Raw genomic sequence first — 14334 nt, 5'->3', positions numbered from 1 at the left:
CCCTACCAGTAGTCTACTGTGAATGGAACTCTTTGCCCGAAGTAAATAAAGAGGAAGAGTGGAGCCCCTGTCCGGGCCTTTTAAACTCCATCTATCCCATCTCCCCCATCCCTTAGCCAGCCTCTGCCGAGTTCCTCACCCAGTTAGAGGCTATGACAGGGAAGCAACAGGGAGGCCAGGGAGGCCAAACTTAGAGGATTTCTTCTGGGAAAGAATCACTTGCTATAGGACAGTCCTTTGGTCCTGAGCAATCCTAGACCCTGGGAGGCTCCGGAGTCCGATGGGGGCAGAGGCAGAGCGATGGGGGCACTTACAGATGGCAGCCGCTGCGAGGCACTTGACGACGAGTTCGGGAGGCTTACAGTTGCTGTAGAAGGGGACCGACACGTATTCAGCAAAGCTGAGACAAATGATGGCAAATGAAGAGGGTTTGATGACAATCAGGCTGGTCCAAGAGAAGAGGTAGGCGGGGATGGGGCCGAAGGCCTCCATCAGGTAAGGGTACTCGCCCCCCGATTTGGTGATCATCGTGCCAAGTTCCGCAAAACACAGAGCACCTGAGCAATAAGGACAGAGGATGAAACGGCCCCGTGTGCAAGAAGGCTGCGTCTTAACGGAGGAGACAGTAAATACAGAGGCACGTGCAGCATAAAAATAGACGTAGCACAGCGCGGATGAACATAAAAAAGAAGAGAAAGAAGAGAAATAGAAGGTAGATTGGGAGGAAGAGTACTAGAACTGGGGGAGGAGGAGCAGGAGAGACTATAGAGAAGATGAGGCTTGGCGTTATCTTAGAGGAAGGAAGACAGAACCAAGGAAAGAATGCATTGCAGACATGTGCAATAGGCAGTCCAAAGGCACCAAGATGGGAGATGGAGGGTCACAGGGGAGGAAGAGAGAGATCAGTTTGACGGGATCTCAGGGTAGGAAAGAATTTGACCTTACATCCAATGAAACTGAGAAGATCGGTGGAGGCTAGGTTTTAACAGTTAAACAGAGGAGTTTCTTTCTATTCTATTCTCTAGGCAATAAGAAGCCACAGGGGTTGACTGAGTAGGGGAGTCATGCAGTCAGATCCATGTCTAAGAAAAGTTATTTTGGCAGCATTAGGTAGGAAGGACTCGAGGGGGGACAGATGAGATAGAGAGGCCAAGGATGGAGTCACAAATGTTAAATTCCTCAGCATCCAAAATCCTTTGACGATTCACCCCAAAGTGGAGTCCAAATTCCCCTGGGGTACTAGTGGCTCCTCTTCCCTATTCTTGGCTAGAGTTCTGGCTAGTTTGGACCAGGCCCTATCTGTTGCTCCTCGCCTCCTTTCTCTATAATTCAATTTTCCCACTATTCCTTCCTCAATCACTGGGCTCCATCTGAATCCCCTCCTGCTCTCCCAGTTCTACATCGCTCCTGGATCAGGACAATAGTTCTGGAAAAAATGTTTCAAATCCTCTGGCAATTTTGTCCAAAGAGTTGGAATGGGGCCATCAGATTCAATCATGGTAAATCACTCCAGAAAGTCTTCAGAGGGCACACAGGCCAGCCTCCTCTCTGGTAAATCTTAGTGAGTGCTTTCTCTTATCTGTGGGATGGTGGAAAGATCACTAGACCTCGAGAAGACCTGAAAGGCTTGAACCTAAGTAAGCTAAAGCTCTGACATTTGCAAGCTCTGGGATAAGTGCGATCCCCTGAAACTCAGTTTCTTTGTTTGTGAAATGGAGAAAATAACAAAGGACCTAGTCCTCACGGACTTTTTTAAATTGGGGAAAATTTTTGGCAAATCTTAAGTAGATCGTGATTAGAAAGGAAAGAGATGTTCACAGAGCTAAATGTCAGGGACAAAAAAATAGGAAGAAAGGCTTTAATGGCATGGCTGTGATGACTGACTAGCATTTAAAGAGGAAGGTATGGTATTACCTGAAAAGGAAACTCTTAGGAACAAAGTCTATTTCCAAATGCAAAATTGATTGTCCTAATGGTATCTCTCTCCTCCTGTGACTGCCTATTCCTTGGTGAGCCTAGGGCTCCTGGTACTTCACAAACACCCATTCTCAGATCTTTCCTGTTTGAGAATTCACATTCTACGCTATTGCTTCACCTACTGATTTACAGAAGTCCCCATCACCGATAGAGCTAACTTGGAGAGTCCTCAAAGGGGGGTTGTCAGCGACAAGAGAGACAATACAGAATGGGGGTAACACAAGGTGACTTCATGTACTTAAAATGTCTTAAGTACCACACAGGTAACAATGGAGATGATTTATTTTTTTACCTAATGTAGCAATAATCCCACAGGCCGACCAAATGATCAAACAAGGTCCCACAGCATTGACGTTGCTAAGTACTGATTTGGGTGAAATGAAGATTCCTGAGCCAATTATGGTGCCAATAATGATACAAATTCCACTAATTAGGCCCACCTTGAATTGAGAAGAAGAAAAAGAACTGTTAATGTTAGATGCCCTGAAGGGATTTTATTAGGAAAAGCTGCCTAGAAAGATTAGAAAAGGAAGGCCAGGATCAGGAATCCAGGCAGAATCCCAGGGCAAGATGGGACTGCAGGGCTTGGCTAGGCATCCTGGTTCAACAAACCTCTGGACAGACCTGCAGAGACCCCTGCCCCAAACCCCTGGGGATCTAGTTCCCCTCCACTTTAGGACTCTGCCAAGGAGAACTGCCCTGTGGGAGAAGGCAAGCATCTCCATCCTTTTCTCATTCCTCTAAGGCTAGCAGGTTCCAAACCATGCAGCCATCTACCAGAGGATCCAATGGTTAACAAGAATTTATTTATTTTTAAAAAAACCAACCAAACCTTACCTTCTATCTTACAATTGATACTAAGTATTGGTTCCAAGGCAGACTGTGGTAAGGGCTAGGCAATGGAGTTTAAGTAACTTGCTCAGTCTCACACCTAGGAACTGTCTGAAATCAGATTTGAACCCACAGCTTCCCAACTCCAGGTTTGTTTCTCTATCCACTGAGCCATCTTGCTGCCCCTCAACAAGTATTTACTGAGCCCTATTTTGTGCCAGGCAGAATTTTTAGTGCTGAAACAAGACCTAGCTGGCACAGTTGTTTACCCCGTCCTTTGATGGCATGCTGTCCCCCTTCCCACCTTAACTCATCTTTCCCTCCATGTGGTATTGCTCCATTCAGTCCCTGTGACAGCCTTGACTAAAGTTCGTTCCATGGCTATGTGAAAAACGATGAAATATTTCCAAAAACTGTTGCAAAAACTGAGAGATGCAAACCTTAGAGATTGATTGACAGGAGCATGTGATTTAGGGTCACATGGGAGCCTGAGCCTTGGGATCTGGCAAAATTCTTTTGCCCAACAGTTTTCATCTCATAGTCTGCTCTCCTGGAAGGACCCAAGGCTTGAAAAGGATTTTCCCTGTGACCAGCAGAGGAAGGAGGCTTTGGATCTGGCTGCTGGCAGCATCAGTGAAAAGGTCTCTGGACCTACTTTGGACAGCTATCAACTCGAGATCCTGGCCCTATTTGAATTGGGCTCCTGGTGTGAGACTTGGATATTGAGAAGTTAATGTTTACCTTAGTAATATAGTTTAGTTAGTTACAGATATTAGCTTTTAAATTAAGTATAAGTTTATTCCGAAACCCTTATTCCTTCCTACCCTTCCCAAACAATAAATCAGAATTTATTTATATGTTTCCTCTCGTTTTTTTCCTCACCCCAAATCCTACCATAACAGTTTCTACTCCCTAAAGATATCTTATATTCCTATAAAGGGGCAGCTAAATGGTACAATGGCTAGAATGCCTAGAAATAAAAGAAAAAAGATTCATCTTCCTGAATTCAGATCTGGCCTCAGACATTAACTGTGTGATGCTGGGAAGTCATTTAACCTTGTTTGCCTCAGCTTTTTTCATCTGTAAAATGAGCTGGAGAAGGAAATAGCAAACCACTCCAGTATCTTTGCCAAGAAAACCCCAAATGTACTCATGGAGAGCTGGACAGGACTGAATGACTTAACAAGAACAGCAAAATTCCTATAAAGATTGAGAAGGGATGGTCTTACTTTTATATTTGTACCATCCCCTATCCCAGTGTTTGGCACAAGGTAGGTGTGAAATAAATGTTGATTGACAATCCACCTAATACTGAAGCAGGAATCATTTCTATAGCATCCTTGAGAAGTAGCCATCCAGCCTCCTGTGACTTCTAGTAAGCAGGATCCCACTCCTGGGGAAGCATTCCATTTTGGGATAGCTTAAATTATTATTAAGTTTTCCTTGCACTCATTCTTCCTCTCTCAAATACAGCTTTCACATACAAGGCAAAAGCTTCTCCCTAAGTCCATAAAAGAGCAAAACAAGGACAATTTAGTCCATGTATAGAATGTTTTTGTATTTCATTCTTCAAGACAGCTACTTAGTAAAAAGTAGGATAAATAATAATAATCACTCTCATTTCTATAGTACTTTATAACTGACAAAATATAAGATCAAAATGGATAAATGACAAACATAAAAGGAGATATAAGCAAATTACAAGAAAAGAGAACATATTACCTATCAGATTTATGGACAAGAGAGAAATTTATGAGTGAACAAGAGATAGAGAGCATTGTGAAATGTAAAATAGATAACTTTTATTACGTTAAGTTAAAAAGTTTCTGTACAAATGAAATCAATGTAATCAAGATTAAAAGGAAAGCAGATAATGGAGGGAAAATTTATAGACAGTTTCTCAGAAGTCTCATATCTAAAATACATAGAGAACTTTGTCAAATTTATAAGAATGACAGCCATCTTCCAATTGAAAAGTGGACAAAAGATATGAACAGGTAGTATTTGGATGAAGAAATCAAAGCCATACATAGGTATATGAAAAATGCTTGAAATCACTATTGATTAGAGAAATGCAAATCAAAACAGTTCTGAGTTATCATCTCACACCCATCGGACTGGCTAACATGGCAAAAGGGCAAAGTGACAAATGTTGGAAGGGATGTAGAAAAATGGGGACACTAATGCACTGCTTGTGAAACTATGAATTGATCCAACCATTTTGGGGAGCAATTTGGAATTACACCCAGAGACTTATAAAACTGTGTATAGACTTAGAACATTGCTGGGTCTGTTTCCCAAGGAGATCAGGAGAAAAGAAAAAGAACTAATAAGTTCCATGATATAGCAGTTCTCTTTGTGGTGGCAAAGAACTGGAAATTGAGGGGATGGCCATCAATTGGGGAATAGTTAAAGAAATTGTGCTGTGTGATTGCGATGGAATACCACTGTACCATAAGAAAAAACAATGATGTTGATTTAAAAAAAAAACTTGGAAAGAACTATATGAGATAATAAGGAGTGAAACTAGTAGACGAAAGAGCATATATACAGCCATACAATTAATTTTTGAAAAATAACCTGTGAATGTCCACCTCTAGAAAATGAACTGAAAAATAGAAACATGAAAGCCACTATATATATATATATATATATTTTTTTTTTGGTAAGGTGTGGAAAGAGGGAAGAGGGGTTAATATACCTGTAAATAAATTCTATTAAATTAATTTTTAAAAATAATTGACAAAATGCTAAATATGATACTGAGAAGTAGATAGAATAAAAATGATTATCCTCATTTTCCAAATAAGACATTTGAGTTTTAGAGAAAGAGACGTTCTCATGGTTAATAATTTTTAAAGCAGAGATTTGAACCCATATCTCCTGACTCCATATGTTGTGCTCTTTTTTATTTGCACTACCTAGCAGAGGAGCAATGGTCCATAAGAGGACATACTTTACAAAGATATACAAAGACAAGTAATTTCCTGGGTGTGAGCAGTGTCTTCATTAATGCAGACTGCCATCCTTATAAAAGTTAGTAGATGATCTTCTGGAATTCTTGTGGCATCCACTAAAGTCTCTCTCTGATGCTTTATCACGGTACAGAATGACTTAGTTTTTTCAAAGGCTGTGCCAACAGAATATGGGTCTTTGTAGATGTTACCAAGCTGGGCTGTTTAAGGGCTAGATTAAGTTCAAAGGAGCTTATCATCTGGTTACTCAAAAGAGAATTCGTTTTTAAACCACAGAAATAAAATTAAATATCAAAGTAAGACAGCTGTAATTATGCCTATCTACTTCTCTGCCATAGGCCAGAGCAGCATCATGTTACTTCATTAGAAAAAGACAAAAATAAAAGGACATTCAGCATAAGGGCAATATTTGTGTTCAAGTCGGAGGGTCATCAAACTTGGAGGTATTGATGAAACATTTGAGGAGGATCAAGAGTCTATGAACTTGGTGGTGTTGGTGGTGGTAATTGCCAATGTAATTGGCTTCCTTTCTAATTTTATTTTGTTTTTATTCTGAGAAAGGTCCTACAGGCGTCTTGACTTGGATTTGGGCCACAAAAAGGATTAAGAATATTTGTTGGGGGGGGGGCAGCTAGGTGGCTCAGTGGACTGAAATGGGAGGTCATGGACTCAAATCTGGCTTCAGACACTTCCTGGCTGTGTGACCCTGGGCAAGTCACTTAGCCCCCATTGCTTAGCCTTTACCACTTTTCTGCCTTGGAAACAATAACAAAATTGATTCTAAGATGGAAGGGAAGGGTTTAAAAAAGCCCAGTACCTGCATTAGGGTTTGCAAGAAATAAGATACCTAGAATGCAATGTAGTTTGTGCAAATACTGGTGACACTGACCAAAGAACAACTCCCACGACAAAGCCCAACAAACTATACTCTTACTTAGACTGGTGGCAGCTGAAATTTGAGTGGTAAACACAAAGGTAATCAGGATGGATTTCCCTGGGTTGTGCCTATTGAGAGATGGATGTCAGCAGGAAAAAGTCAGGAAGCAAACTATTTAACATTTTTAAGGATGACTTAGATAAAGGCATAGATAGTATGCTAGTGATATTTCCATTTGGCATAAAACTGGGCAGGATAGATAACTATAACTGGTTGTGATCCAGGATGAAAATGAATCTGAGATTCAGAACTGGAAGGGAACCTGGCAGTCATTTAGTCCAATTACCTTCATTTTGTGGAAGCTAAGGTCCTGAGAAGTTAAATGGTTTTCCCAATGTCACTTGAAAGGCTAGACTAGCATTTGGCTGAATCTAATAAAATGAAGTTTAATAAAGAGAAATATAGTGTCTTACACTTGGTTTTAAAAATCAACTTCATAGGTACAGGATAGGAGGAGTTCAAATGGAACTGGATAGAAGTTTGTTTGGAAAGGATTTAAGGGGTTTGGTGGAATGCAAACTAAATAAGAGTGATTTTATCAGCCAAAAAAAACTAAAGTTACATTAAGAGAAGTCTAACTTCCAGAAAGGCACAATTCTACTGCCCTTTGCTGTCTCTGGTCAAAACACATGGGCAGCATTTTGGTTAATTTTGCATGCTACAGTTTAAGAAGGACAAAGATAAAATTCCTAACATTTGGAGCTGTCCAAAAGTGGAATGGAGTAGCTTAGAGGTGATGGGTTGTTGGGGGCAGCTGGGAGGCTCAGTGGACAGAGAGTCAGGCTTAGAAATGGGAATTCCTGGGTTCAAATCTGACCTCAGCTACTTCCTAGCTGTATGACCTTGGGCAAGTCACTTAACCCTCATTGCTTAGTCCTCATCCCTCTTCTGTCTTGGAACCAATACACAGCATTGATGCTAACTAATATGGAAGGTAAGGGTTTAAAAAAAGAAAGAGGAGGTGGGTTGGACAGGGTAGTGGTCCAAGGCTGTGATCCCTGTGCCTGAGGAGGCTGAGAATGGTGGACCACGAGATCCCAGGAGTTTTGAGCTACAGGAGTGTTAAAGCTGAGTGTCTACACTAAGGCACCTAGCAATAGGGTAAGCTTCTGAGAACTGAGGGGAGATGGGGAGCACCACCAGACTGTTTAAGGAGGAACGGAAGCAGTCTAGATCAGAATGGAGCAGGTCAAGACTTCTGAACAAATGAGTAGTGGGATTGAGCCCCTGAGTCCCCTGCTAGCCTGGGCAAGATAGAAAGACCCAATTTCAAAAGAAAGGAAGAAAAAGAGGGAGTGGGTCCCCTCCCCACCTTGGAGGTCTTCAAGCAAAAGCCAGAGGAACACTGGTCTAGTGTAGCATATCAGGGGTTCCTTTTGTTTTGGGGACAGACAGGAAGGCCATGTTGTCCTTTACTAGAAATCCTGTGATCAGAATGATCAAATGGCTGATAAAGATATCAGCTGTCCTAACAGGGCTGGGCTGGGCTGGGAGTGTTTGTTGACATCAATTAAAAGGCTCTGCAGTAGGGGGGCAAAGTCTTTATCTTTGGTGAAAATTCTCAAATGGTTGCTAGTTCCCACCCATCAAGAGATAGCACAGTCTGGAGGATGGGTGGGGAGGGAAGGGGGCTGATTGAATTTCTCCCATTTCGATAAATACAGATTCATCCTCCCCAGGGAGATTCTTACTTGAGGCTGAATATCAACACTGGGGATGGGGGGGGGTAGGGGACAGAGGGGTGGGGTGAGGGTGGAGAGGGGGTCTCCAGCTTTCCTGTGCTCCTTTCCTCTGGCAATCTAGGCTAAAAGCAAATTAGCTTTCCCTGACAACTGGAGGGGGAAAGGTGATCTTCCTAGAGGGTTTATCCCAACATTGTTTCTCTGGTTGATGCTATAGGATTCTCTGTTGCTGAATCTTAAAGGGATCTGGATAGGAACAAAAGCCAACATCACTAAAAGTAAGCTTGAAAAAAAGAGTCTCAGAAATGCCCTGCAGAGCTGTAGATTTGTGTCTACACAGGTCCCTTGCACAGCAATTCAGCCCTCACTTCCAAAAAGTGGAGGTTCGGCCCTCTGGTTCCAAAAGGACATCACTGTAAGTTGAGTCACTGAAATCCTATATCCTTGACACTAAGAACTCTTGAGTCACAAAGATAAATTAGTGAAAAATTTATTATCAATAAGGGGAATTCTTTAGTTCTTAGAGGAATTCAAGTTATAATTATGCCCTTAATGTGGGCCATATAATCTCCTAACTGCTGAGTCTGGAATCTGGAAGAATTCTTTGGAGAAGGGAGTGCCTGGCACTCCCTTTCCGAGGTCTAAGGAACATGCGGAGGCCAAATTCATGTACTGGACCCAACGGGTCAAGAAGGGGTGATGAAACTACTCAGAAAGGGCAGTCCAGAAAACCAAAAGGCCTGTGGGTAATTGCCATCTGAGAAATGCTCTGAAGGGACTGGATGAGGCTGGAGCTAGTAGGGTCCTCGTGGTAGGGTGGCCACAGGTGTCCTAAGCTAACCCCAAATTCTTCTTCGATCATGTCTCTGCTATCAGAGGCCCCCTAAGGCATGTTGTTGCCCATTTCTGGACAGGAGATGTCCCAGAAATCCTGAACCTCAGCCCCCGGAACTAAGCCAGAACAAATCTCTCTGTCTCTGTCTGTCTGTCTGTGTCTGTCTGTCTGTGTCTGTGTCTGTCTCTGTCTCTGTGTCTCTGTCTCTGTGTCTCTCTGTCTCTGTGTCTCCGTCTCTGTCTCTCTGTCTCTCTCTGTCTCTCTCTCTGTCTGTCTCTGTCTCTCTGTCTGTCTCTGTCTCTGTCTCTATCTCTGTCTGTCTCTATCTCTGTCTGTCTCTGTCTCTCTGTCTCTCTCTGTCTCTCTCTCACCTCAGAATGGCAGAATGGCCAAAGTCTGTGGGGAATTCTCAGGGTTGACTGCTCTCTGCCAGTCTCACCTGATCTTGGCTAGGAAGATCTCCAGTTAGCTTTGAAAAACAGAGGACAGTTTTGGAAGTGATTAACCTATTGCTAAGGAGGGCTCCTGGGAATCCATTCGGGAACTGAGGCAGCGCCTCCAAGGGACCCAAGGCTGATGGTTACGGGAAGCGGCTAAGATGCCGGAAAATCTCGGAGCAGCCTAAGAGCGCTCAAATGCAAGAGCCCTCCCTGATTTCTCTTCAGTCTTTCATGCCAAATATTCTGCAGGCACTGTTTGTGGCCAAGAGTAGCGAGAATGGCATGCTTAGAAAAGCCAGTGATGATAACAAATCTTCTCACTCCTGAGCTGGGGACTTGTGTCCCTGACCCTTGTCTTACTTGATTCTGGAAAGAATACTACGAGGGGATTCACAGAATAAAAGCGCCGGATCAGGAGTGGAAGGCGCCAGTGCGATTGTTTCTAGCCCGGCGTCTAAGGCTGTTTTATCTATTACTCATCCCTGCTGGACCTCTGTCCTGCGCGCTAACAATATGAGAGTCTCTTAGGGCTAAAACCTGGCCGTTTCGTTTTCTAGGGAGGAGGAGTCTTCAGCTTTGGGACTTGCTGTCATTTTGGCTGGGGATTTCCCTGTCTTAGCTCCTGAGCCCTGAAATCAGGCTTCCCTTTGTTCTCCCTCAGGTTCCTAGGCTGGACAGAAGGCCGAATGACTTTTGCTGCAATATCTGACAAGAGAGAGGCGTCCGAAGGGAAAGTAATGGCCCTTCTGATTATTCACTGTCAAGCTATTTCTTTCATCTGAGGGACTGCACACCCCCTACTGAACTCCAAACAACTTCATTTTTTTCCTCCAACATTTCTCAGATTGTAGGATTCAATAGTGATTCTCGAAAATGGAAGTTAAGTTTCGAGTATTTAGAATATTGAGGCTTTACCAAGATTGAAACGACTTCAGAAACGACTATACTTTTACAGAGGGATACTGAGCCCTGTAGAGGAAGAGTGGCTTGCCCAAGATCATGCGGCAAATGTGGCAGAGAGTGGATTTCAACTTCTAGAATTTCAGTTCCTCTAGAATTTATGGGCTACAAAAAGCCAGCAAAACTCTGGGGGAACCAGATTAACATGTAATTGACAATGTTTAACAAAATGAATAAAAATACAATACAACATAGATGATGTTAATTTGTGCTTTTCTAAGTCCAACTGGCAGGGATCTGTCTCTATTTGAATTCTATTTTCTATTCTAATTCTAGATCATTACTCTTGCTATTATAATAATGTTTTCTGAATCCAGTTATATCAGGCATGGCAAACAACCAATTTAGGAGAATGGGACTTACGCTTGAATTCCCCAAATAATTTCTTCTGTTTTTGTTTCTTTTCTAGAGCAGCTAATGAATAAGATAATGGGCCACTTAAGCTTGGCAGGGTCAAGTGAACTATAGGAAAGGATGAAAGCCATTAGTATGGCTTTACTTAAGGATGAGGAGGTTGAATGGAAATTTGGGGATCACCACATGCACAGATCTTTTTTTTAATTTTGAAAATGGCTTCTCTTGAAAAAAGTTCCCTCTTTGATAACCATCCTTTCTTTCTGCTTCCATTCACAATCAAACCTAAATCGGTATTCTATATCCTCTTCCTCCATCTCTTATCTAGTCACTACCTTTGGCATCACAAATCAGGCTTCTATCTTTTTCACTCAGCAGAAAATGTTTTCTATTAATTCTGTGGTTCAATCTAGTGGTCTTTCTTCCCTATCTCTGTTTTCTTCATTCTGCTGCATTTGAATTTGCCATTTCCTTCTTGACACTTTTTCCATTAGCTGGTGTTATAATGGCCCTGCCACTTCCTATCCACATAACCTGGGGTAGAACCTAAGTCCTCTTGCAGCCTCAGTTTCCTCATCTATAAATAGGGATGGCTAAGTTCTGTTTCTCTTATAGAGTAATTGTGAATATCACAGGAAAAGATGCATGTAAAGACCACAAGATGGAAGAAATTGTTACCATTACAGATTTTCAATAAGCATGCACTTCCTGGGAGGGAAATAATGTGCTCTTGTCATAGGAGAGAGGAGCGGGGCCAAAACACAGCACTTTTTAATTAAACATTAAAAAAGGTTAATTAACATTCCTCCATGGGATTTTGTCTGCAGCTCTTTCTATACTGGCTCCTGCCTGTCCCAAAGAGGACGGCATCAACTTTTTAGAAGGATGAATCCCACTCACCTCTTTTTGTAGATTTGTAGATTTAGGTTCTTTACTCTGGACTGATTGGTCATCCTCTCTTCTTTTTCTTATGCTTTTTTCCTCCATTTTAACTTCTCTAGGCTTTGGGATGATACAAGGAGAACAGAAATAGACCATTCATCAAACTCAGACTCTACTGACTAAAGAAGGATTAATAAGCAAACACAAATAGCATCAAGGTTTTCTTTAGCCTTTTACTGTCTAATGGCAACTTGACAAAAATCAGAGGTTCTGCTAACATTTTTGAGAATTAAACTCCAGTGAAGTTGTAGGAAGTTTAATTATCCTAATTAACTTCAAAATGAAAGGATTTTAGGGAGGTCCATGCAGCTTTCTGTCATTGACAAGCGAACCTCTTGATTCTAATAGTGAAATGAAACAATTCTGATCATCAAGAATTTCAAAGCATCCGTTGCATAAATATTTAGAAACTCATTTATCTCTGTCAAGCTAGACCTTCTTGCCTATCAAGACTTGTTATGAAATCAGCTCAGATTTGCTTCCTTTTGGGGGACCACAATCTTTTTGTACCTTACATACCTCTGGCAAAGCATGATGGTTTCTAGTCCTGATTTGCCAAGAAGACTTTCGACACTATTTTCAAATTGTGTTCTTTCTAAGTAAAAAAATACTGAATGCTAAATCTGTATACAGTGCCTTACAGAAATCCGGTAAGGCACATTATCTGTGCTCCTTACTTTGCACGTCATAAATCCTCAGAAAAATGCTCGTTAAACTCATATATCATAAAATGGAAGAATGTTTGAGGAAGACCAGCTGAAAGTTAAAAGTTTAATTCCCCATTTCCCCAAAGAAACCCCCTCCTGACTCTTGATTCTGAAAAGAATCTTCCATCATTCCATCACACACTTACCTTCTCTCTTTGACCTTACAGATCTAGGATTTGAGTTTTTCCTTCTTTAAGGTTTTGGATTCCTTTTACACTAAATCACTCTCTTGGGAACACCCATGTCTTGTGCTTAGAAGTAGAGGAAGCCAAAAGGTACAGAGGTCGTCAAGAGGTAATTATTAAACACATTTTTTTTCTGCAAGGAAGCTGAGATACACACAAAAAACAAAGATGTGAGGCTGAGGCAAGATAGCTTCTTTCCAAAAATGCCTTTGGGTTTGGTTTGAATACAAACCAAAGTTCTACCAGTTTCCACAATCTCAAGTCACATTAGTGAGGATTCATTAGAAAGAGTGGAGATACCTTGTCTTCCCAATCTGTAAGAATAAAATGAAGATAAACATTAGCATTCATTACTACACTGTTGTTTTTTTAAAAGACTATTTACAGCTCACCCAGGAGGAATTCTACAAACATTAACTGCATTTCATAAAATTCGTTGGTTAAGATGATGTTTTCCTCCTTGCTTTGGTCAGGAGGTTTGCCCAAAGCTATTGGTTTGTTTTTAAATATGATTGAATTCCAAGTAGGTGAAATGAAGATAGGAGATTTTTTGGATCACCTACCATTTCCAATTGGATTTTTTCCTTTTCACTCCAAATCAAGAACTTGTAATTTTGAGATGACTTTCTCACAAGAAATTTAGAGTAGATTGCTTATACGTGCCCTTTTTATGGCAGCTCTTCATCTTCCTTCTCTTCTAGAATTCTACAAGATACCACAGCTCTTGGGCAAGACTGGAATTCCAAGGTTTTGCTACGAAGTGAACTCTTTTCTAGAAAAGTCCTTTTTAAAACCACAGAATGGTTCCTAGAGACCCCTTTGCCTCTCTCAAAGAGAGCTCCACACGCTGCACAGCACAAAATCTCAGAGGAAGTTCAAGAAGGAGGTCAACATCCAAAATGATTCAGAAACCAAAGAAAGAGACTTCAGGAAAGGAATCCTTAGATGAAGAGAAAGGCTATTCTTGAAGTCTCAGCCTCTTTTGCCACTGACTTTTCAAGAGGATTTCTGGGAGAACAAATGAGATAAGGTATCAAAGTACAATTAGGAAGGTCCTAATCATTATTAACAATGATTCTTAGGGGAAAAGTTTCACTGTGTAAAACAGATTAGATTAGGGTACAAAAGGTCACAGAACAAAGCTATTTACAAAATTATCTTGGAGGTAAAACAGATACTCACAACTAGGGAAGTTATCTGCCTTTCCTAAGCACTAGAGGAGGCTTTCTTCAAATTGGATATTCTTGTAAAGGAACATGGTGCAAAAGAGAACTTTCTTCATGAACTCTGAACAAAAAATTAACGTGAGAATGAGCTTTGCAAAGCACAGGGGGAGCTTTCAGGACAAAGGGTCCATATAATTTGGAAGTTTGCACTGCCAAGCATGATACCCTCAAATAACCAGTCCCACCGGGAGCCAGATGGTCAACATGGCATTGATAATTGCTCAAACAGATCCAAGATCTCATCAATGTCGATATTCCCTCCAATGATGCAGCTCACAAGCCA

At 41.5% G+C, this 14334-nt stretch overlaps 1 protein-coding gene across 3 annotated transcripts in view; it reads right to left on the bottom strand.

Moving 5' to 3' along the window:
* The window catches only part of SLC7A9 (solute carrier family 7 member 9), a 40918-nt gene extending 27136 nt beyond the window's left edge, over positions 1 to 13782 (bottom strand). Inside the window, exons 1-5 of one of the 3 annotated variants that reach the window (XR_008915289.1) lie at positions 13389 to 13782; positions 12787 to 13139; positions 11892 to 11993; positions 2270 to 2417; positions 315 to 557 (exon numbers count right to left, since the gene is read on the bottom strand). Coding sequence is in view for 2 of the 3 variants with exons in the window: in XM_007474776.3 (XP_007474838.1) it covers positions 315 to 557; positions 2270 to 2417; positions 11892 to 11978 (478 nt within the window). In the remaining variant the exon portion in view is untranslated. Of the gene's footprint in view, positions 1 to 314; positions 558 to 2269; positions 2418 to 11891; positions 11994 to 12786; positions 13140 to 13388 lie in introns of those variants that run through there. The other 2 variants (XM_007474776.3, XM_056812205.1) reach the window with 2 other exon arrangements.
* Positions 13783 to 14334: the final 552 nt, after the last annotated feature.

Source organism: Monodelphis domestica, chromosome 1 (assembly GCF_027887165.1).
Source record: "Monodelphis domestica isolate mMonDom1 chromosome 1, mMonDom1.pri, whole genome shotgun sequence".
Classification (NCBI taxonomy): Eukaryota; Metazoa; Chordata; class Mammalia; order Didelphimorphia; family Didelphidae; genus Monodelphis; species Monodelphis domestica.
This window is presented reverse-complemented; position numbering and strand designations above follow the sequence as displayed.